Raw genomic sequence first — 24,646 nt, 5'->3', positions numbered from 1 at the left:
GGCTCCAATGTGCAGTTAAAATAAAACTAAACATACTGATATAAACATCTACAATTAAAACACACATCATCTTGTCATCAAAGTCAGTACTTTGATTTCCTGTAAATCATAATGTGAGTGCTGTGCTTGCGTGTCTGTGGTAAGATGGCCGCCCTGTGGGGACGTTCTGGAACACGCGGTGAGGAATCTAGTCTTCTGTGTAACTCTGTGCGCCCCGCCCCTTGCGCTTCCACTCCATCTTAATCCCAACATACAGCGCGGCCGGCAGCTTCCGACCTTAAAGCAAGATGGCGGACAGACCAGGTACGGGTGGGGGAATGGGTTGCGTTTATATACCTAATGAACTATCGTATGGTTACATTCAGGTCGTTTATTATGTTCCAGTAGACGAGTAAAGCAGGTGGTAATATTATTTGTAAGCAATTAATGTGATAAAGACCTGAGGAAGCGCGCGCAAGCGAGCTCGAGTCAAGTCAAGGACTTTGTGTCACACTCTTGTGGTTTGTCGGTTCTGGTGTGAACGAGTTCATTTTAACACTGGGGGGGTTATATCACTTTAATTACTCCTTTTATTTTGTGTTTAGGCTGCACGATTTGCATGTTGTCATGTCAAAAGTGGGCATATAACCGAATGACTGCTAGTTAGGGCAAAACACGGCTAACTAGCACTTAGCATGTTTATAAAGGCTAGTCTTTTACTAATCCCAGCTTGATGACTGTAATCAAACCCCAATGCAGGCCTGACTTTTGCTTACAGCGTTAACCAACCTGGAAAATAAGTTCCTGAACAATTTTTGTACTTACTAATTAACTAATTTAAAGTAACAACTTCTTACAATCAAGACAGTAATTGAGGTATTTCACCCACGTGACCAAGTCACGTGACGCAGCCATTTTTGGACGGCACGCTTAAGTCCTTCAGTGCAAGGCGGTATGAGATGGTGGAGACCTTCGCACATTTTAACAAGAAAGTAAGCTGTGATTCGTGTTAAATTGGATCTGTCTTTTATCACAAACACTGTACCCAGCCTTGGTATGGAGCCCTGTTTATTTATTTATTTATTTCTGTGTCCCGTTTCTTTCTAGCCTCTGTTATTGCGTTTTATGTCTGATGTCTGCTACATGCAACCCTAGACAAATTAACACTGCCTTGTTTCACTGCTCAGATGGGTTAACAAACACTGACCCATTTACTTTTTGCTATATATTTTATCAAAATTGGGGCGGCACGGTGGTGTAGTGGTTAGCGCTGTTGCCTCACAGCAAGAAGGTCCTGGGTTCGAGCCCCGGGGCCGGCGAGGGCCTTTCTGTGTGGAGTTTGCATGTTCTCCCCGTGTCCGCGTGGGTTTCCTCCGGGTGCTCCGGTTTCCCCCACAGTCCAAAGACATGCAGGTTAGGTTACCTGGTAACTCTAAATTGACCGTAGGTGTGAGTGTGAATGGTTGTCTGTGTCTATGTGTCAGCCCTGTGATGACCTGGCGACTTGTCCAGGGTGTACCCCGCCTTTCGCCCGTAGTCAGCTGGGATAGGCTCCAGCTTGCCTGCGACCCTGTAGAAGGATAAAGCGGCTAGAGCAGGGACGTCACTAGGTTTGAGAGACACGGGTAGCTTAGCACCCAGAGGAGAAAAGGTATTGTGCGCGCGCCGAACATTTTTCAGAGCACCTACTAAGGCTGTCAATCAATTCATTATTTCAAGAGCATCACACCTTGGGGACACACTTCCCACCATTTCTATTCTATTTTAAAATTGCTTTCATCATTTAATTGCTTGCTGAAGCAACTTCACCAGACTCCCTTTCTTAAAAAATCTTCGTATATCCATCTAGCCAAAGGATAGACAGACAGATAATCTTTTTCCATGCCAAAACTAATGCTAGTAGGCTACAACCCACACAGCTTAGTAAGTTTGTTCACCATGCTAACGTGCCAGATTTACAGTTGAAATAGAAAAGCTACAATATCGCCTTTCCTCACTACCCATTGCTCAATATAGCCTAGGTAAAGTTAAGCAAATGCGAACCACTGACATCAAATTACAATCTCACCGTGTGTGTCTGCAAATGAAAGCATAGAATTCTGACTCTCTGCAAACCCAACTCAATGGAAGCCCGCACCGCGCCTGCTGCAGAATGCCCGCGTAGTTTTTTAAGTCCTACTAGCCTACCACTCGACGTGACGCTTGACACAGAGCCAATGAGGAGGAATCATAACGATATTAATAATATTGCATTAAACAATAAATAAGCAAGCAGAAACTGTTGTTCGGATTAACTTGCGTTCTTGATGGCTCATGTTCAGTGCTTTACTGCCTTTGTTTTTTTGGGGGGAAAAAAAATAAAAATATAAATAATTTAAAAAAGGGCAAAAAATATAGGGTGGCTTTGCCATAAGATAGGGTGGCTGGAGCTACCCTAAAATGGGTCTGGCGACGTCTATGGGCTAGAGATAATGAGATGAGATGAGATTTTATCAAAATTGCGTTAACTGATAAACTAACCTGAAATGAAATGATCACTGCAAAGTCTGGAGTACTCTGTTGGCTCCCAATCCTGTCTCTTCACAGCTGCAATCCATTTGGCCCTCTTGTCTGGGTCAGTAGGAAACCGGTAGTGATGTGTCGGTCGCGAACGATCCGGTTCAAAGAGCCGGCTCTTCGGGGAGCCGAATTAGTTTTTTGTCCTTAGGTGCCTCAGAGAGAGACTTAGAGACTTTCACAAAAAAAGTTGCTGTCCGATTGCGTCTTTGTGTTGTCTATTACCATTCAAAGGAAAAAAAGTAGCATGGTGTGCGCCTACTTTTTTTGGTTGGGGGGGTTGATGTCATTCACAGCTGCGAAAATACGAAAATTGGTGTAATGCTTAAAGCTGTGGAGCGCAGGGGAGAGGAGTCTGTGAGGCACCTGAGGAGGGGAAAATCAGCTGTGTATTTTATATTGGTAATATAACAGTTTTGCATTGTTTGTGAGAAAATAATTTATTAATTGGTAAGTAAGTTTTATTTCTATAGCTAGAACATTGTTACACTGCTATACTTTACAAAGCTTTACAATAGCTACAAAAACTAAAAAATAAAATGGAAAACATCCTATTGATAAAATATAAATAATAATGTAATTAATTAACTAGTTAATTGCAGCAATTAAATCAAAAATAAAATCTCAGGAGCCGTTTGGGAGCCGGCTCCTTATAGTAAGAAGAGCCAAAAGAGCCGAAATTCCCATCACTAGAAACCGGTAAAAGGAGCGTCCTGCACGCTGTCCCTGTCTGTTGTGGCAGCCCACAGCACAAGCAAACACCATGGTTATTTATAGTGCTTACTGACAAATTAATCTATTCTAGGTGTCTGTAACACATTTTTTTTTCAAGCTGGTTCTCCCTCTCTGTCTGCAGCGTTAGTATGTAGCTTGACGTTCAAAATGGCGGACACCGGGGCGTCACGTGACCCTGTGACGTCAGGTGAAATACCTCAATAGCATAGAAAAATATAACCAAGCACACTACTGCATACAAGACAAGAAGCAAATTATTAAATACATTGAAATAAATACCTAAAGTATGTAAAAGGAGTCTTATTGCTAAAAGCTTAGTTTTTTTCCTTTTCTAAATTAACATTCAAGATTAAAGTTCCCTTTAGAAAAATAGGTTTTTTAATCTTCCGCATAAATGTTAATGTTCTGTATAAGTATCCGTAAGATATTGTTTAGAAATGCAGGACTGTGGAGAAGGTGAAGTTAGCAGGCTGTATTGAGGTATTTCACCTGACATCACAGGGTCACGTGACGCCCCGGTGTCCGCCATTTTGAACGTCAAGCTACATACTAATGCTGCAGACAGAGAGGGAGAACCGGCTTGAAAAAAAAAACGTTACAGACACCTAGAATAGATTAATTTGTCAGTAAGCACTCTATAAATAACCATGGTGTTTGCTTGTTGTGCTGTGGGCTGCCACAACAGGCAGGACTCTCCTTTTACCGGTTTCTAGTGATGGGAATTTCGGCTCTTTTTCGGGAGCCGGCTCTTTTGGCTCTTCTTACTATAAGGAGCCGGCTCTTTCGGCTCCCACCGAAGAGCCGGCTCCCGTCGTTCACTTCAAAGAGCCGGCTCTTTGAACCGGATCGTTCGCGACCGACACATCACTACCGGTTTCCTACTGACCCAGACAAGAGGGATTGCAGCTGTGAAGAGACAGGATTGGGAGCCAACAGAGTACTCCAGACTTTGCAGTGATCATTTCATTTCAGGTTAGTTTATCAGTTAACGCAATTTTGATAAAATATATAGCAAAAAGTAAATGGGTCAGTGTTTGTTAATCCATCTGAGCAGTGAAACAAGACAATGTTAATTTGTCTAGGGTTGCATGTAGCAGACATCAGACATAAAACGCAATAACAGAGGCTAGAAAGAAACGGGACACAGAAATAAAACAGGGAAATTAAGTAAAAAGAGAGAAAGGGGGGAAAAAAGAGCGCGGATCTCCAAACACATGAGAAGCCTATCTTATGCACATATCACGCGGACTCCACACCTCCACACACGCATCGCGTCTGAAGTCATAACTCATCAGGGGAAATCGTGTCCGCATTGGCATGTTCAAAAAACAACCTCGCGTCAACAATGATACCACACGCAAGAAAAAAAAAAAACAGTCAGGCTACTCAACAACCAACCTGGCAGCAGCAGTCGTTGTCATGTAAACACAACACTTCGGAGATGCAAATGCTCCCCGTTACACACGATTGCTATGTCAATAAACATCATTTTGCCAATATTTTAGAGACCCCCCAACATTTCCCAAATCATGTTTTCAAAGGATCTCATGTCTGTTTCAGGGGATCTCGGATCCCCCGAGTAACAAGACAGTGTTGTGAACATAGCCTACCTTGTACCGTTTCAAACTGCTGGGGTCATCCTTCATCAAACTGTTGACTTCTGTCGACAACCTTGGCTCCATACCAAGGCTGGGTACAGTGTTTGTGATAAAAGACAGATCCAGTTGAACACGAATCACTGCTTACTTTCTTGTTAAAATGTGCAAAGGTCTCCACCATCTCATACCGCCTTGCACTGAAGGACTTAAGCGTGCCCTCCAAAATGGCTGCATCACGTGACTTGGTCACGTGGGTGAAATACCTCAATAATGCTGGGATCAGACTTTACAATGTTTTTAGACAATCATAGTGCCATAATTTCTTACCATGTCAGGATTTGGAGACTGGAAACACTACATGTTTGACCCCAGTGAGTCATTGCTCGTATCTTTGAGCATCATCGAGGAGAAGGCAATCAAGGAGCACCTCAGGAGTTGTCAAAAAGATACAAAAAATTGACATGCTAGAATTTTAATCGAGGTGTTAAATTGACAGGTGCCACATCGCTGTTCTTCGATTATGTCGTGCTGCAAGGATTGGGTGACGTGCCTGATGTTTATATTTGGGCCCAGTTCTGGAAATCGTGTCTCATTTGGGCTGAATTTGTGTAGTCTGATCCCGGCATACCTTAATGTTGGCTCACTGTTTGCGGTCATGGAGTGTAAAAGAATTCTTTGGTTGTGAATTAAGATCAATGGTCTTGGAGCACAGTAGTATGCCATGCTCACAGTTTAGTGCCACTGCTGCTGTGACCAAAGACAGCAGATGACTCCAGAAGTTCTGGCGATGTGAGAGATTTCAAATAAAAATGAGTGTGATGCTCTTCGCTATGCTCAAGTGCCACCAATGGGAGGATGCTAGAGGATCACATGAAACCCTGTGGACAGCAATGGTGATCACATTTTCTGCACCAGTAAGCAGAAAATAGTAATATTTTAATAATCACAGGTCTGTGGTTACAGAATCTCACATGGAGAATGTTATTGTATACTCTGTTCTAGAGTTCAGCCAAGATTTTATTGGCATCATCTAATACAGTGGGATGAGGTTATAATCTTAAGACTGGTGAAATTGCACAGTGTGAAACAGACCAGATTTGACAGCTCTTTAATTTTGTTACTGTAATAAATGCTGGCATAACAAGCTCTAGTTTTAGAAACACAAATTGACTACATGTTTTTGTGTCTCCAGTGCCCATGGCTGAGAAGAGGCTTATGGAGGTGAAGCTTGGTGAGCTGCCCTCCTGGCTTGGAACAAGAGACTTCACTCCAAATGGCCTCCTTGGTTCTGTTCGCAGAGGTGAGGCCATTTGTGGCAAATGTTGAAATAGGATTGATAGTGGTCTAGTTTTCAAGTGTCCAGTTTTAACTGTCATTTGTAGTCTTGTCCTGAATTGTAGAGAGGGGAAGAAAAAAAAACACACTATTCATCACATGCTTGTGAAATTCCCCTCTGCATTTAACCCATCTGAAGCAGTGAGGACACACGTGCGCGTGGACACAAGCAATGAGCACACACATGGCTGTTAGCACCCATGCTAATAGCGCCTGGGTAGTATTTGGGAGTTAGAAACCCACACGGAGAACATGCAAATTCCACACAGAAAGGCCCCCGCCGGCCGCTGGGCTCGAATCCAGAACCTTCTTGCTGTGAGGTGACCGTGCTAACCACTTACACCACCGTGCTGCCACAAGCAATGAAATCAGATTGGTCAGTTTATCATTCCCGGTTTTCCTCCCTCCCACATGGGGAAGCCATGGCCTAAAGGTTAGAGAAGCAGCTTTTGGGACCAAAAAGTTCCCCTGAACCAGCAGGAGAATGTGTTGGCGGGGGCAGTGTATGAACAGCACTTCCCCTCCCTCCACATCCATGGCTGAAGTGCCCCTGAGCAGCTGCAGCACAGCTGCCCACTGCTCGGGGTGTATGCGCATGCTCACATTTCCAGATGGGTTAAATGCAGAGAGAGAATTTCACTGTGCTCTAAAGTACAGTATTGTGTAAAATTCTGTAGAAGAAAGATGCCTTCAAAAATAATGAAATGAAGTGATGTCTTTAAAAAAAAAAACAGTAAGCAGTAATATTTGGTGTGAGGTGACCCTTTGCTTTAAAAAAAAAAAAAACAGTAGTCTCATGTACAATGAGTGCAGTTTGATAAGGAAATGAGCTGTAGGTTTTACTGAGCATCTTACAGAACCAGCCACAGTTCTTCTGGACACTTTGACTGTCACACTCACGTCTTCATTTTGCACCAAAACCCAGCAACCTTCATTATTTGTCTGAAAAGTCTCATGCATACAATGATCTCCTGCTTTTTTTTTTTTTACACTGACATTTTTCTGTAATATTTAACTTTGTGTTGGAAAACTAACATGTAATCTAGTGGTTTTGCACCAACTAGATAATGAAGTAGTCATAAAATAAGTCTACAGCAAAGGTTGTACTAAAGGTGCCTAAGACTTTTGCACAGTACTGTGTGATGAAATGAAGGCTTTAAATTCCCCCCAAAATTCAGATGAATTGTCGTTTCACATAATTGGCCTTTCTTTATACTTGGAATTTTAAAAGTAAAGCTGCAGCACAAAAATGGTCAAGGAAAGAAATCCATAAAAAGAAGGGGGGAAGCCATCGGCTACATTGACGAACAAACCACTACTGATAGCAGCCAAATAAAGCCAGAGGAAACGTTAGGGACGAGTGTAATGGAATTTTGATCTGAAATGTGTTGAAAAGGTTGCAATCCTATGCTTCATCTTGACTATTAATTAAAAAAAATGTTCATCTGGTGTATTCTCTTCCAGGCTATGAAAGATATTACAACAAGTACATTAACGTGAAGAAGGGAGGATTTGGCGGCGTAGCCATGATCCTCGCCGGTTATGTTGTGCTGAGTTATGTTTGGGAATATGATCATATTAGTAAGTAACATTAAACTGTTTTGTTCTTTATACTCATCGTATCAGATGTGTGTCCTGGAGGGCCGCAGTAATAGATTTATCTGTGATGGCTGTTCTAACGAGCTCGTTTAGGTAGAACACTAAACTCAGCACTGCTCTGAGCACTCCTGAACTTGAATCCGTGACGCGTTTTCATGGAGACGTTTTTCTTTTCTTTGTAACAGAGCACGACCGCTGGAGGAAGTACCACTGACACGTTTTGGACATCGTGGACCACTGAGACTCGTGTGCTGTCCTCAAGTGTCCTCAGACACGCCTTTCTGTTGTGGCTGTTGTGTAAATTTTTGTGACCAAGAAATAAACTAAAATTAAGTGATTTTTGTGTAGGTTTTATTTTTAAAGTGTTAAATGTTTCACAGTCTGAAAACACAATGTCTGCTGACAAAATCAGCTGTTTTACATTACCAAAGAAGGGAAAAAAAAACATTTCACTGTGAGGTTTGGTTTAGAACAGTACTAATCTCTAATTTTACAAATGAACAAACTTGTACACCTTTCATGGAAGAAATTCAATGACTATAAAACACGCCGTGAACAAATCACACTTCACTCAAACCTACATCTACACCTGAAAGTCAACTAATTTCAAAGGTTCATAAAAAGCCAGTGCTGCTTTACAGCAAAATTATCCAATCAAAATCCAAGTATTTGTTTTATGGTTCGACTCCTGAAGTCTGATTTGACCGTACTGTAGATATTAATGAGCACTGTGTAACAGTGAATATAAACAGTACCACATTCATCCCCAGGATTTTTATCTCTTCTGTTATCAGTCAGAATATTTTATTTCCCCTTAGATTTCACCAGTATAGACTTGAGCTTAAAAAAATAATATACTGCTTTACTATTCAAATCAAATAGGCTGGCTGGATTTATTACCTTTGTTCTGCCTACCGAAAAGATAGGGTCAGAGAACCCAATTTGGCCAACATCCAGCACATGAACTTGGCAAAGAATGTCCACTACCGTGACCACTGGAAAGCTAACGGAGCAATCCGTGTTCGTTTTACGAGATGAAATCCCAGCAGTCTATTCGCACGTACACGGTGCAGAAGAACATTACTGTCCACTTAGGAAAGCCAGGTGTCCTTTTGTGCATTTGTTTGCATAATGTCCCTTTTCTCCACACTGCAAAAATGAAAGAGAATGTAAGCAGTTTGAAGATTCCCAGGATAAACCAAACTGCGCGTGCGTGCGTGCGCACGCACAGACAGAAAAGAAGGATAAACTCTGACCTTGTAACATGTGACCTGGTCCAGTGGACGAGGGCCTCGGGGGCCACCCGTGTTGTTCTGAGGCTGTGACGCTCCGAGAATGTGTGCAGGTTTTTGATGGTTGTTATTGGCAATGGAGTTGTTGTTGGTTAACTGGATCAGTGACAACGATGATCTGTTTAAGTTCTGTATGCTTTGCTATTGTGGAATAAAAAATAAATAAAATTAGTGTTTGCCATTGCAGTTGTGCTTTGTTCTAAAAATAAAAAGATCCAATACCTTTTGCTGGGTCTGGGCTTGTTGAGGCAGAGGTGGCTGTTCATTTGTCCCCATAGGCAGCTCAAAGCGTGGGCTAGAAACAATCATTGGTTGTGATCAAGCTCAAAACAAAGCTGTTCATAATGAATGTTTGATGTGAAATGACTGTACTTACTGCATAAACTTGCATGACTTGCCCTCAGGACAGAAGCCGACTAGATAATTAACACAGATGACCCTCCTCGTGTGTCTGTGTCGGCAATCCGGGCCTTAATCAAGACAAAAGAGGAGGGAAGTGTTCACCCAGATGATATGCTCACTCCATATGGACATTACTCTTTTCTAAAAGTGTTTCAAGTGCAAAAAGATCACCGGTTCACTTCATCCCAAGTCCTTACAGTACAGTTTACCATCAGGGTGACACTAAGGCACTTCTCTTCGGTTATACGAGACCAGAGATTGTATTACAGAAAAATCTTCTGCTGAATAATTATGACTACTGTAAAGACCTCATTTAGCACACCAACTATTCTTCATTTGAAATCCAGGCAGGAAATACGATTACAGAAGCAATCTACCTCACCAAAACTTCAGGATAACCTTAATGGTGGCTTAAAGCTAGGGTAAGTCATTTTGGGGAAAGTAGTAAAAGTAAGCTAGATTACTCCCACCCCTTCCCTTCAGCACTCTCCCCAAAGCCACACCTCCAAAACACATGAACCGCCTGATTACTGCTGGAGGACGAGTCGCTGAGAGAGAGCACTGAGGAGAGGAGCGTAATGCACGGTTGTCATATCCAATTACCTCAGGTTTCATCCACATGTAAGAAAACGACTAACATTATCATCATAATGACTGTAAACAACAAGCCCGGCTATTGTTAACATTCACATCTGTCAACTACCTCGCTAGCTTTATGTCTGCAATATATCTGCCAAGCCTTGTGGAAGTTTGCAGTAACGTGCAATGAGTGCATGGAGGGGCGGCACCTCACAGCAAGAAGGTCCGGGTTCAAGCCCCGTGACCGGTGAGGGCCTTTCTGTGCGGAGTTTGCATGTTCTCCCTGTGTCAGCGTGGGTTTCCTCCGGGTGCTCCGGTTTCCCCCACAGTCCAAAGACATGCAGGTTAGGTTAACTGGTGACTCTAAATTGACCGTAGGTGTGAATGGTTGTCTGTGTCTATGTGTCAGCCCTGTGATGACCTGGCGGCTTGTCCAGGGTGTACCCCGCCTTTCGCCCGTAGTCAGCTGGGATAGGCTCCAGCTTGCCTGCGACCCTGTAGAAGGATAAAGCGGCTAGAGATAATGAGATGAGATGAGTGCATGGAGTTTTTTTTTTTTACAGCCCTGTGATTGCCATACATGACTGATTTTTTTCTTTCTTTTTCGGACCATGTGATTTTCTCATTGCTCTCAGAATGTAAAGAGAATTTTTATAACAAAAATGCTTCTCCAAAAATGCACCTACCCTAGCTTTAAGACATTTTTGTAGCTCTGTAAACAAACAAAACCAAAAAATAAACTCCTTTATACTGACAGATAATATCCATATAAGGCACGTTGCACTGTTCACTTGTTCATATTTATACCTGTATACAGATTTTATTTTAAAAGAAAAACAATGTCCCTGTGTGCTGACATCTTACTCTCTCCGAAGTATAAATACTCTGAGTGCAAATTACGTGAGAGAATCCCAGATTGTGACATCACTTACACATCACATGACAGACCGAGGCTGAGATCTAGTGGATACATCACTTCTATATTGTGGTCCAAAAAAAAAAAAGTCAAAGTCCCTCTCACGCCAGGATCTGGTCTTCCCAGGCAGTCTTCTGTCCCAGTACTAACCAGCTCTTTAAAGCATATGGGTGTGGCACTGATCTCAGTTTCCAAAGCCCTCAGCCTCTCGCCTATACAGCTTGGGTTACAGTGGGGGGCAGGTCCTCTGGTAACCGCATGAGTTTGACTTCCCTACCCGCATCTATATTGCAGCGTGTCTTGCCAGATGGCAGTAGGTACCATTTTTATGATGGTATGACCCAACTGCAAGTAGAACTTGCGATGTCCCGGTCGAGAGGCGGGCACGCTAACCACTAGGCCATCTCGCGGTTCTATATTGTTGTAAACAACCTGATAGATGCCCAAATCCCAAGTGTCAAGCATTTGGGTGTAAAAAATAAGCCTGAACATTGCAAAGGGAACTCTTTTTGGTTTTTTTGCCATCCCCAATCCTATAAAGGAATTACTTTTACAAGCGGCGTAATAGCTACATTTCATCAGCCCTGGTCACGCTGTGGACACATTTCATTTTGGTAAGCACAAGGTGGTTCACATGGGAAAAGATTACAGAAACAGGAAGAAAAGTGAGCGATAATTCAGACTCTTCCAGAACCGTCATGCAATCTGTCAAATACACTTGTCCAAGCTTACACTACCATTCAAAAGTTTGGGGTCACCCAGACAATTTTGTGTTTTCCATGAAAAGTCACACTTTTATTTCCCACCATAAGTTGTAAAATGAATAGAAAATATAGTCAAGACATTTTTCTGGCCATTTTGAGCATTTAATCAACCCCACAAATGTGATGCTCCAGAAACTCAATCTGCTCAAAGGAAGGTCAGTTTTATAGCTTCTCTAAAGAGCTCAACTGTTTTCAGCTGTGCTAACATGATTGTACAAGGGTTTTCTAATCATCCATTAGCCTTCTGAGGCAATGAGCAAACACATTGTACCATTAGAACACTGGAGTGAGAGTTGCTGGAAATGGGCCTCTATACACCTATGGAGATATTGCACCAAAAACCAGACATTTGCAGCTAGAATAGTCATTTACCACATTAGCAATGTATAGAGTGGATTTCTGATTAGTTTAAAGTGATCTTCATTGAAAAGAACAGTGCTTTTCTTTCAAAAATAAGGACATTTCAAAGTGACCCCAAACTTTTGAACGGTAGTGTACATACATCAGATATCTAAATCCCAGACACAGCAGCCCTGTTGATAACTGCCAGCAGCCAGTGATTTTGCCGCCCATAAACGCTGCATCTCTGGCTACTCACAGTGGGGGGGTTTTCCCGCCCCTTGTATTTTTCCGTGACGTACTTTTGTTTGTTTTTATTCACTGAGAAAAGTGATCTTTTTAGACAGCAAGAATCTCATTTGTGCTGCAACAACGACCATTGTTTACTCGTATCTGTGTCAGTACTGTGTATGCGTTATCTAGCACAGTGAGATTTAAACTTCATGAAAGTGAAGTCTATTGGCAAACGGATTCAATGTGCAAATTTTGTTGCCAGTAAAAATTACATGGTTACAGAAAACTTTTGATTCGATGGCTCTGTGTTACGAATGTAAACTGTGTACTAGTGCGTGTGCTCCGTCACAAGCAGATATCCAGTTTCAATGCAAAGGGCTGCATTCAGGGAAGCCTATTCTCAGCAATATCGCAACTTTTAAAATGGATAAATTGATGTTATCAAGTTTAATTTTTAATTAAGAAATGCAGGGCCACATCAGGGCCCTTGCTGGTCATTTGATCAACAAATGAAGTATGGGCCAAGAGTTTTGTTGGGCTTTAAAAGAGAACTGAAGTCATTTTTAAACTTGTTTTATTTCTTAATTAACGTGTTATTCAATTACGTTTTCGGTTTTAGTAACCTTATATCGTGACTCGTATTGGCAACTAATCGCAATTAAATATTATACTTATCGGCCTATTTGGTTTTTAGCCATGTTGAACTTAGTTCGTTTGGTCCACGGCAGGCGTCGCTTATCCGTGCGATCTTCACGAGACTTGTGCAAGGCTTTGAAACGTGAAGGGTCAGTGCCACCATTTTGAAAACTGCTTTCCAAATGAAACATTGCACAAAAACAAGTTTAAATGACGATTACTGCCTACTTTTTTCAAACTTTCCTGATTGCTATCAAAACAAACAAAACTTCTGGCTTGATTACATCAGCATTCGAAAGAGGGCACGCGCGTCTTTTGATAACGTTGGCAGATGTTGGTCACTTTGATTTCCGCTGTACGTTTTACTTCCATCCTACGATGTCTCACACAGGTCTCAACGAATCTCATTTACGGCCATTGCTTTGACATATGGACTGATAGATTACATAGCATATTTCATACACTCAGAACTTGCTATAGCAGTGACAAAACAGCTATCAAAAATGCATTCCTATATTTAATAAAATGAGATCAATAGAATTTTGATAATAAAAAAATTTGCCTTCAGTTCTTCTATAAAGCCACCATTGTTTTCGCGCTGTCATTCGGTGGTCGCGAGTTCAAATCTGGACGATGCCACGGCCGGGATATGAGGTCCAAGAGAGACCAATGAAATGGTTTTGTGTTTTTAATTTCTTGATTCGCTTTGGCTCTGATGCAACTCCCTACTCCCATGATATGTATGTAGTCTGTAATAGTAGCTTTTATATTCTTTACATAAAACTACTATGTTAACATCCTTATCCCAATAAAGTGCACGATACAAATGCATTAAAGTCTGGAATAATCTTACCCACACCATCAGAATTTCTACTTGGGTTTTAAAGTGCCCTCAAAAATCACCTTCGATCTTACCCTAGTAACTTTTGACCAGCTTAATCGTTTCAAAATGACCGTTATCTCTGAAAACCTCTACAGTTTTTTCCGCAATTCACTTGTACTGATATTATACATTAACCTACCTTTCTATACATTTTGTACCTTAGCTATTAGTTTACATGATATTTTATAGTATTGATAAGCATGTTTATTTAACCATTTTAATCATTATTAGTTTGATTACTTTTACTTTTAGACCTATGGTATGTTAGATGGGGGAAAGCCTAATAGGTTTCCTTCCTCCCTCAACACATAGTCTTTTACTGTTGTCACTGTACATCTCCGATAGGGAACTGATTTACATTAACCTTGCTTAAAACCCATCATGTTCAGTTTCATGTATCACCAGTTGCTAGGTAACAGAATGCCAATTGAGGATCGATTAATTTAAGATTTCCTAATGTGAAATAAGACACTTTAAGATGAGCTGATATTCCTGAATTAAGACAGGAATCAAGGCTTTCCCCAAAGCGCGACGCTGTGCGACGCCAGCGCCGTGCAGTCACTTGCACACCAAAAAAAAAATTAAATACCATAAATATCTCCTATTCCACTCTGAAAATGAGTAATAACTATAGAAATAGGAAGATATTGTAATATATACATCTAGACTATCCTGGTACTCAACCCAGAAGTGAAAATAAAGAGTTTTGCTGCGTGCACTGACTGCCATTCGAAACCATACATAAAACCACGTTCTCGGCGCTGGTCACTAGATGGCGCTATTGTGCGATTTGACCTCGATTCTGTTCCTGGCATCCTGGAATTGGAAAATGAAAAGGTGTGCTACGAAGTGTTTTCATTTCAAATCTAATTTTACCCTTTTAATTTTGCCCCTTGTATATTTGACAAGGTAAAAAACAGCAGATTTAATCATGTTGAATTGTGCCACCAGAATGCACCATTTGAAGTCTCTAGTTTAAAAATTTTCCAGGCCGGGGCTCCACATCAATAGCACCGCTCCGAATTTTTTTCTGGGGAAAGCTCTGGGAATGTTCTTATGTAATGCGAGACACTTTTTTTTTTTTGTCTACAAGAAATTGATAGACAAGATGATGCTTCAAATTTGAAACCACTCTCAAAATCTGCCAGAAAACAATTCTTTCTTGGGAACTTGCTTAACTTAAAGCCTTACCATGCTTGCAAAACCCTCGGTCATACCACGGACAGTCTTTAATCTTTGATTCCGGGTCAATGTGCAAGAAAGGACATTCTTTATTACTGCATTCCCCTGAAAGAATACAAATACACAGTCTTTTTTTCAAATAACTAAAAAAAACCCTTTATATCACATGAGTAACAGAAGAAAGATACAAACCAAATTTGGAGTAGAAATAGCATTCTGGCATCTTCGTCATGTCGTACTCGTGCAGAAATTCGCACTGATCTCCTTTCTTGCATAAGCCGCGAAGCCAGTGTTTACACACCACCGTCTTTTCTCCACTAATGTGCCGAAAAGGACACATTCCACCTTCAGAGAGAAAGGGATCAGTATAGAATGTGCTCAAAATGACCAGATGTATGACATGCATCTCCATTTCTCTCAGTCCTGGCACAATAAAATTAATTGAAAAAATTTTGAATTACCTTTTAGACAAGCAGATTTCATGAAAAACTCACACACGGCTGCACCTGATTCTGCAAAGAGAAACGTGAAGGATTACAGCGTGCCAGTCAGAAGTGCATCCTACATCCACCCAATGTCTTATTGCATTATTACATCACTATAAAACATACACTACATGGCTAGAAGTTTGTGGACACTTAATCATCATCACACGCATGTGCTGATTATCCAAACAGTGCCACAAATACCTCCTTTCCACTTGCATGAACAAGGTGCTAGTGTTGGTTCAACATGCAAACCGGTTTGCTTTTCCACTGGCCAGCGAGTCACCATAGAGCCACGTCATTATGTCACTGTATACATCTCTGCTTTCTCACCAAGCACCACAACAACAATGGTGGACAACTGAATTAGGTAGTCTAGATGCTACACTAGTTATGGGTTTTTTTTACGGTCACAACTTTTTACTTGGTCACAATAATCCCACCCCCAACCTCTGACATAAGCATTTCTTGGTTTTAAACCATCAATGGTATTGGTGCTGCTCTCAAACCAGTCTTCCTGGTCAAGAGTCAGCTATCGAAATGCAAAGTACCGCCTTGGTGGAAAAGGGGCAAAAGTGGAACTAAGCATTCCAAAGCTTTTCCAGCATCACAGTGCCCCTGTGCACAAAACGCTCCACGAGGACATGTTTTGAGAAGTTTGGAGTGGATGAACTCCTGGGCGGCACATTGGTGCAGTGGTTAGTGCTGTCACCTCACAGCTAAAAGGTTCTGGGCTCAAATCTCATGGCCAATGGGGGCCTTTCTGTATGGAGTTTGCACATTCTCTCCGTGTCTGCATGGGTTTAAGAAGAAGAAACCTTTATTTGTCACATGCACACTTCAAGCACAGTGAAATTCATCCTCTGCATTTAACCCATCTGAAGCAGTGAACACACGCGCACACACCCAGAGCAGTGGGCAGCCCAGAGCGCCCGGGGAGCAGTCAGGGGTTCGGTACCTTGCTCAAGGGCACTTCAGCCCAAGGCCGCCCCACGTCAACCTAACTGCATGTCTTTGGATTGTGAGGGAAACCGGAGCACCCAGAGGAAACCCACACAGACACGGGGAGAACATGCAAACTCCACACAGAAAGGCCCTCGCCGGCCGCTGGGTTCGAACCCGGAACCTTCTTGCTGTGAGGCGACCGTGCTAACCACTACACCACCGTGCCACCGTTTCCCCCACGGTTCAAAGATATACAGATTAGCTAAAATACCCAGTCACTGGAGTTGCACAAGCCAGTGTATGCTTAGTTCTGGTCCCAAGCCAGGATAGATTGGGAAGGGTTGCGTCAGGAAGGGCATCCGGTGTAAATCATATACGCAGAACAGATCTGCTGTGGCGAAATAAGAAGATCTCTGACCTCAACCCCAGTGACCACCTTTGGGATGAACTGAAACACTGGTTTCGTGTTCTTGTTGAACATCAAGCCTGATCTCACTAATGCTCTTGTAGCTGATTGATCACAAATCCTTACAGCCATGCCCCAACATCTAGTGGAAAGCCTTCCTAGAAGAGTGGAGGTTATTATCACAGAAAAGTAAGTGCGGGGAATAAATAAATCTGGAATATGATGCTCAACAAGCAGAACACATGAATGTGATGGTCAGGTGTCCACAAAGTTTTGATCATAGTGCATTCCGATGTTAGTGTAGACGTAATTTCCGGATGTGTACATTAATGTAAAAGTGTCTTTTGTTATTGTTGTGCACCTTTAATGTTCCACTTACTGTCCATTCCTGGAAACGGCAGCGGTTGAGCCCCTAACTGCTGCTCCACAGCAATCTCCAGATCAAACTTTAGGTGATCAACGCTGGCAATTATTTCCTGCATTTTTGTAAATTATTATTTCCCCCCTGCCCACTTACTGAACTTATTTAACTAACACTTGAAAACACTTCTCCCAACTCTACCCAATGCTAGGCTAGGCTAGTTAGCGACACTGCTCGATAAATAGCTAGTTGTGGAGTAATACAGCTGATATAAACGACCAGAAGCTAAAAAATAAATATTTGGAGAAATTGCAATGTCTTTTTTTTTTCAGACACAATGATTTCATAAATCCACATGGCACAATCAGACCACGTTAATAAAAACACCAGCACCGTTTAGATGCACTTCCGGAACGGTTCGCGCGCATGACCTCTGACCTCTGTCAGGATGTAGAATCGGCTCGTTAGAGTGAAGCCATCTGGCCGCCATCTTACCACTCACATCGCGTGTATTTGGCTTGTGTGTTAAACTGTGGTATCCGATCAAATTTGCCCCAAGAAAGTATCTCCTGACTTTTTCCCCCTTTCATTACCTCCTCTTATTTTCTCACTTTTACCCCCATTCCTTACATATCTTTATAGTGCTCCCCTTCACTGTTATTTTTTTCCTTTTCCAGTCCAGTCTGAGATCTTTTTTTGACCAGCTTTTACTACTATAGTTATTTCAGTGGAGAGCTTTCTCTTTTGTATAGTTCTTCCTTTCTATCTATCTATCTATCTATCTATCTATCTATCTATCTAGGGCATCCGGCAGCGGTCTCAAAAGTAGCCGGTCACCAGCGGCAAATCGCCGGCTATGGCTTGTTATGCCGCCGGCTATTGTCAGTCGAGTCACAAAATTTAATATTAAATATTTCTGACAGCAAAAAAAGTTGTGAACGTAAATTACATCCACTATGTCATGTATGTCCGTTGCCGCGTCAACTGTGTTTACATCCTCGACACGAGTGCAGCCATTACTGCCGCCTGTGTTGCCAGATTGAGCGGTTTCCCGCCCTATTTGGGCGGTTTTAAGTGCATTTCGGCGGGTTTTGAACATATTTTGGGCTGTAAAACGTCAGCAGTATCTGGCAACATATTTTTTTACTTAATACAAGAAATTAATGGATGCCAACGTTTTTGCCAAAATGGTATTTTATTTTCCATTGTTTAGGCAGCTTCAGCATCATACTGAGAGATTCTGTTCAAATTTTTTTTTCTTGTATGAGGCCTGAGGCATTTATTTTATTAGTTTATAATTATTGTTTAATTTAGTCTTCAGGCGGTGTAGTGGTTAGCGCTGTCGCCTCACAGCAAGAAGGTCCTGGGTTCAAGCCCCATGGCCGGCGAGGGCCTTTCTGTGCGGAGTTTGCATGTTCTCCCCGTGTCCGCGTGGGTTTCCTCCGGGTGCTCCGGTTTCCCTCACAGTCCAAAGACATGCAGGTTAGGTTAACTGGTGACTCTAAATTGACTGTAGGTGTGAATGTGAGTGTGAATGGGTGTCTATGTGTCAGCCCTGTGATGACCTGGCGACTTGTCCAGGGTGTACCCTGCCTTTCGCCCGTAGTCAGCTGGGATAGGCTCCAGCTTGCCTGCGACCCTGTAGAAGGATAAAGCGGCTAGAGATAATGAGATGAGATTTAGTCTTCAGGAGAGACTGCCTGCACACAGTACTAGTATTAATAGTTTTTTTTTTTCTTACATGAAAGCTGAGGCATTTATATTATATTTTAAGGTAACTTCATGTTGTGCTGTGAGGTTCTCTGCACTTTAACTTTTGAACCAACAGGTGCATTTGGATAAGTAAATCAATCAACCTTTATTTCAGACACAAGAGTGGTCCATAGATACATAACTACATAAAAAGACATACAAACATATTATAGATTTAGTAAAAAATAAACAACTAAAAAAAGTCATAAACATCCATGAAAAACTCAAGTCGTCACATACAATACAGACTGCACATACAATAAAGCCTATTTTTCTGCATTTTTGTAGTCCTGGTAATCTTTTATATTGGTAAAGTTGTTTATAGGACCATTTCTCAGTGTCTGTTTTTTTAATCAATAGTTTTTCAGTAATAACTTAATATTTAACATATATCACTCAATTTTAAACAACCCCCGTGCCTCCCCCATGGCTTGCCCCCATAGTCTCCAAAATTTCTGTGGGAAACACTGGCGTGCGTAACAACGCTAATCAAGCTTAAGCTAGACGACCCGCCTCAAATACCCGTCCCAGGTAAATGTTATCCCAATTTTAGATGGCCTGTTCCAGACCATCCCGCCCCATGAAAAATTCATACTTCTATCTATCTATCTATTTATCCCTGCACGCTTTGTGTGCATTATGTGTGCCGCTGGCAGACATTTTACCATTTTGCACCCTGCTGTAAATTATTTGTACCCTGCTATTCTCCCAAACTTTGAAGCCCCTGATCCGGTGTAAAACCTATGCCAGATCAAATATGTGGATCATAAATTGTTAAGGATGATCCGCTGTGGTGATCCCTAACAGAAGCAGCCAAAAGAAGATGATGATGATGATGATAGTCATGGGGGAAAAGAAAGTACACCTTCCTTCAATTCTGTTTTTATTCATCAGGGCTGTTGTGTGATTAGTTTTGTTACAGTGACGTATGCGGGGGGCTAGAGGAAATTCAGATACGCACCAGCATGTGCCCAGACATGTAACCTCTAATAACAGTTCAGTAAAAGAGTAAACTCAACTTATGCTTGGCCGTGTATTTCTCTCCGCACCAACATAACATGGTGTCAGAATAGGGTGGCCAGATTTCCCGAGTCTGAAACCGGGACACTTTTGCGCGCGACCATGCTGGTGCACGCACACCTTTTTTTTTTACGTAAACGTGACACTCAGAGAGGTGCTCTTATCATTTTGTTGAAGCTCACATTTATCAACATCTCACATGAAATAAAACAAACAGGCATTTTGTTATCTAGTAGTATACAGATCAGTTAGAGTCACTGGTTAACCTAACCTGCATGTCTTTGGGGGAAACCGGAGCACCCGGAGGAAACCCACGCGGACAACATGCAAACTCCGCACAGAAAGGTCCTCACCGGCCACGGGGCTCGAACCCGGACCTTCTTGCTGTGAGGCGACAGCGCTAACCACTACACCACCGTGCCGCCCGCCACAATATTTCTCTTAATAAAATCTTGAATTGTTTTTGAAGTCGTATTCAACACAAAGTAAGGTCAAACCCCAATTTTAATTTAAGCGAAGATCCAAACTTTTTTCTATATTGACGTCGAGCACAGAGGAGCATGTCATTCTGCTTCCGGTTTCGGCAGCATGGATGCGCTTTACATGAAAGAAGGCACTGATGTGTCTGCCATCGATAAAGGTGTAAAAAACAAGTGGAGGTGGGCTTGGCTGGACGAAATAGGTGAAAACGGAAAGCCATTTAGTTCATGGTGCAAAAAACTAAACATTCCAGGCGCTTGCATTTGTGTGGTTTGCCACAAAAAAATAATATACGGAAGCAATGGAAAGAAAGTGCAATAAATTGAATATATTAATCCATTAATTAATTGATAATAAAGTTATCAGTTCTAAGTTAGCCATTCTCAGAATTTCCTGATGAAATTCTGAGAATGGTTAACTTAGAACTGATAACTTTATTAATAATAAATAATTTTTTTTTAATTATTTGACTGAAAATTTACGGGGGGGGGGGGTGTTATGGGTGGATTTCGATGAAATTTTCATCGAAATCCACCCATAACCCCCCCCCCCCCCCCCCCCCCCGTAAATTTTCAGTCAAATAATTTTTTTTTTTTTTGCTTCAATCCATGCATAATTAATTCAGGATCTCGAGAAAACAACACAACTAATTCGAGATCTTGAGAAAACAAAACAGTTATTCTGAGATCTCGAGAAAACAAAACAATTATTTCATGATCTCGAGTAAACAGCTGAGAAATGGTTCATTCAGGTGCGCCAAGAGACTTGTGATATGCTGACGGTCAATAGAATGTCTGGAATAATCGATCACCTAATAAGGCAATATTTTGATCAGGGGTTGACACAGGGAGAGATTGCATTAAGTCTTTTAATAAGGGATAATTTCAAAATTAGTCCGCGGCACCTCCGCAGAAGACTGGCCCGGCTTCATCTCTACCGACGGAGATACAGTGATCCAGCTGAGATCATGAAATAACGGTTTTGTTTTCTCGAGATCTCGGAATAACGGTTTTGTTTTCTCGAGATCTCGAATTAGTTGTGTTGTTTTCTCGAGATCCTGAATTAATTATGTCGTTATCTCGGGATAACAAGGTGAATAAAAAAAGATTATATGAAGGGCCTCTCTCAGCAGTAAAGGAGGAGAGGGGCGACAGCCCGAGGAAAGCCCGCACAGGAGCGCACAGCATTTGCAACACAGGCTACCAGTACAAGAACAAAGCACTTACAGTGTGTGCAGTAGGCTTCGTGCGCATTGTCCTGCACCTCTCGGAGGAAGGGGTAGGTGCCCTGTAAATCTTTGGAAAAGGTACATTTTCTTTTCGGCATAATTGCTGCGGCATTACTGCTGCTAGCTGCTAGACAAAGAACATTCGCGCCAGTTAATGTTTATTTTATTGTTGCATGGCAACACGTTCTGTTGTCTGGAATAATGTGGCTAAATAAACACCCATGCCACAGGGCCAGGGGGCAGTAACCAGGAAAGTTTGCGATTCCTGTCAATTCATTAAAATAGTAAATGCAGACATTTCTCCGCTAATGATTCCCACGCTGCTCAGTCGCAAACATCGCGAGTGGCGAAAACCGGGACATGTCCGTGTCCCGACAGACTTTTGTCGGGACTTGGGACACACAACCCCAAATCGGGACTGTCCCGGTAAAACGGAAATCGTGTTGACGGCAATCCGTCACACAACGGAAAACTTTAATCCATGATTATGTCGTTATCTCGGGATAACAAGGTGAATAAAAAAAAGGATTATATGAAGGACCTCTCTCGGCTTCCGTAGTATATATTCTCAAATCACTTGTCTCTTTTTTGTTTCTGTTTAACATACCATTCTGACAGTTTGGCCATATTGCTGTGTTGAACAGCTTGTTCACTTCCATTAAAGTGTTCACTTTTGTACACATCATCTTGCTTTATTCATTCAGTTGTGGGGAATGGTTAGTAAGGTTGATTCTGACCTAGGCTATGTTGAGGTCACATATCTACTTTTTAAGTTCATGCTATAGTGCATACAATTTTAGAGATATAGCCTACATGTGCATATGCATTCTTCTTGGTGTTCTCACAAACAGGGGAAATAAATCAGTTTAAATGTGGCCTATGGACATAGCCTGGCCTATTCTCAGCCATTACAAAATCTGTTGTCTGACCATAATTTAACTGATCTGTATACCACTATGCTACTAGATAACAAAATGCCTGTTTGTTTTATTTCATGTGAGATGTTGATAAATGTGAGCTTCAACAAAATGATAAGAGCACCTCTCTGAGTGTCACGTTTACGTAAAAAAAAGGTGTGCGTGCACCAGCATGGTCGTGAGCAAAAGTGTCCCGGTTTCAGACTAGGGAAATCTGGCCACCCTAAACTTGACTGAAGATCAAAGACACCAGTACAAACCCGTTAGAGATGCCTTTGACAAGTACTTTGTCCCAAAGAAAAATGTCATTTATGAGAGGGCGAAATTTAATAGGAGAGTGCAGTCAGGAACGGAATCTGTGGATTGTTTTATCACTGCATTGTATGCTCTTGCTCAAAACTGTAATTACGGTGCACTGAACGAGGAACTGATTCGTGATAGACTTGTAGTTGGACTGAGAGACACGGCATTATCTGAAAAGATGCAATTGGACAAAAATTTGACTCTGGAAAAATCTGTCACAATGGCAAGACAATCCTAAGCAATCAAAAGACAGCAGTCTGATTTAAGAGCAGATGCTCAACCCACGAAAAGCGCCATGGAAGTGGATGCTGTGATGTTCAAAAATAAGAAACAAATGCAAGGGAAGTTCAAGCCAAAGATGCAGCAAAAGAAAAGTGGATCTGAGCCTAAAAGTCAGTCAAAGAAATTAACCTGTCACAAATGTGGAAATGCAGCTCATCCCACACTGTAAAATATAATAAGTTGACTTTACTTAAAAAAAATATGCAAAGTCGTTGCCTCAAAAAAAGTCATTTATGTTGATTTAGATAAATTAGATTGGGTTAACTTATTTTTTGTGAGTTTGCAGTACTCAAATTAACTTAGATTAGTTTGATTACATTAACTTATTTATTTTGAGTTTGCAGTACTCACATAAACTTATATTAATTTGATTACATTAACTTATTTATTGTGAGTTTGCAGTACTCATCTTATATAATTTTGATTACATTAACTTGTACTGTAAACTTAAAATAAATAAGTTAATGTAATCAAAATTATATAAGATGAGTACTGCAAACTCACAATAAATAAGTTAATGTAATCAAATTAATATAAGTTTATGTGAGTACTGCAAACTCAAAATAAATAAGTTAATGTAATCAAACTAATCTAAGTTAATTTGAGTACTGCAAACTCACAAAAAATAAGTTAACCCAATCTAATTTATCTAAATCAACATAAATGACTTTTTTTGAGGCAACGACTTTGCATATTTTTTTTAAGTAAAGTCAACTTATTATATTTTACAGTGCAAGGGAAAGTGCCCTGCTAAAAATGTAGTGTGTCATACATGTGGGAAGAAAGGCCACTTCCAGAAGGTCTGTAGGAAAGCAACATCTGTGAATGCAGTAGGCTTTGCAGATGAACAGCCTGACGGCCTCTTCCTGGGCTCTGTTGAGGCAGGGACAAACCCATGGTCAGTGGATTTAGAGATTCGCAAACACAAAGTCAGGTTTAAGATTGATACCGGGGCAGATGTGTCAGTCATCCCGCATCAGACCTACAAGGCGATCATGGAATCCGATGGTGAATGCCCAATGGCCCAAACAGACAAACTCCTCTTCGGCCCGGGGGGCAGTTGCCTTTCTGTTGTTGGAGTAGTCAGTGAGTCACTCAAAAAGGGCGAGAACACAGTTCAGGAGGATTTGTACGTGGTACGTGGCCTGCATACTCCTCTGCTAGGCCGGCCTGCCATAACGAAACTCGGACTGGTGGCTATACTCGATAGCATTGACACACAGACACTGAAAGAGACTTACCCATCACTGTGCAGTGGACTTGGTAGGGTGCAACAGCCATACACGATTAAACTGAAGCCGGACGCTACACCATACTCTTTGTCTACACCCAGACGTGTTCCAATACCCCTGCTAGGGAAAGTTAAAGAAGAGCTTGAGCACATGGAGCAATTAGGTGTAATATCCAGGGTGGATGAACCGACGGATTGGTGCGCCGG

At 41.7% G+C, this 24,646-nt stretch overlaps 2 protein-coding genes across 3 annotated transcripts; one reads left to right on the top strand and one right to left on the bottom strand.

Annotated features, from left to right (window-relative positions):
• The first annotated feature begins 200 nt into the window (after nucleotides 1-200).
• On the top strand, nucleotides 201-8,139 carry atp5mf (ATP synthase membrane subunit f). The gene is made up of 4 exons (XM_060943036.1): nucleotides 201-303; nucleotides 6,061-6,168; nucleotides 7,668-7,784; nucleotides 7,988-8,139. Exons 1-4 carry the CDS (start codon nucleotides 288-290, stop codon nucleotides 8,014-8,016), a joined length of 270 nt encoding a protein of 89 aa, XP_060799019.1. The 5' UTR covers nucleotides 201-287; the 3' UTR covers nucleotides 8,017-8,139.
• cpsf4 (cleavage and polyadenylation specific factor 4) lies at nucleotides 8,137-17,647 on the bottom strand. 2 transcript variants are annotated; one of them, XM_060943034.1, is made up of 8 exons: nucleotides 17,245-17,647; nucleotides 15,491-15,541; nucleotides 15,222-15,374; nucleotides 15,039-15,134; nucleotides 9,471-9,564; nucleotides 9,317-9,389; nucleotides 9,059-9,235; nucleotides 8,137-8,951 (listed from the first exon to the last, which is right to left on the bottom strand). In XM_060943034.1, the coding sequence occupies exons 1-8, from the start codon at nucleotides 17,345-17,347 to the stop codon at nucleotides 8,883-8,885; spliced, it is 816 nt and encodes a 271-aa protein (XP_060799017.1). In that variant the 5' UTR covers nucleotides 17,348-17,647; the 3' UTR covers nucleotides 8,137-8,882. The 2 variants fall into 2 exon arrangements, with proteins under 2 accessions (XP_060799017.1, XP_060799018.1); XM_060943035.1 differs by lacking the exon at nucleotides 15,039-15,134.
• Between the last annotated feature and the right edge of the window lie 6,999 nt (nucleotides 17,648-24,646).

Source organism: Neoarius graeffei, chromosome 16, assembly GCF_027579695.1.
Source record: "Neoarius graeffei isolate fNeoGra1 chromosome 16, fNeoGra1.pri, whole genome shotgun sequence".
Lineage (NCBI taxonomy): Eukaryota > Metazoa > Chordata > Actinopteri > Siluriformes > Ariidae > Neoarius > Neoarius graeffei.
The sequence above is the reverse complement of the archived record's forward strand: the minus strand, read 5'-3'. Positions and strand labels throughout refer to the sequence as shown.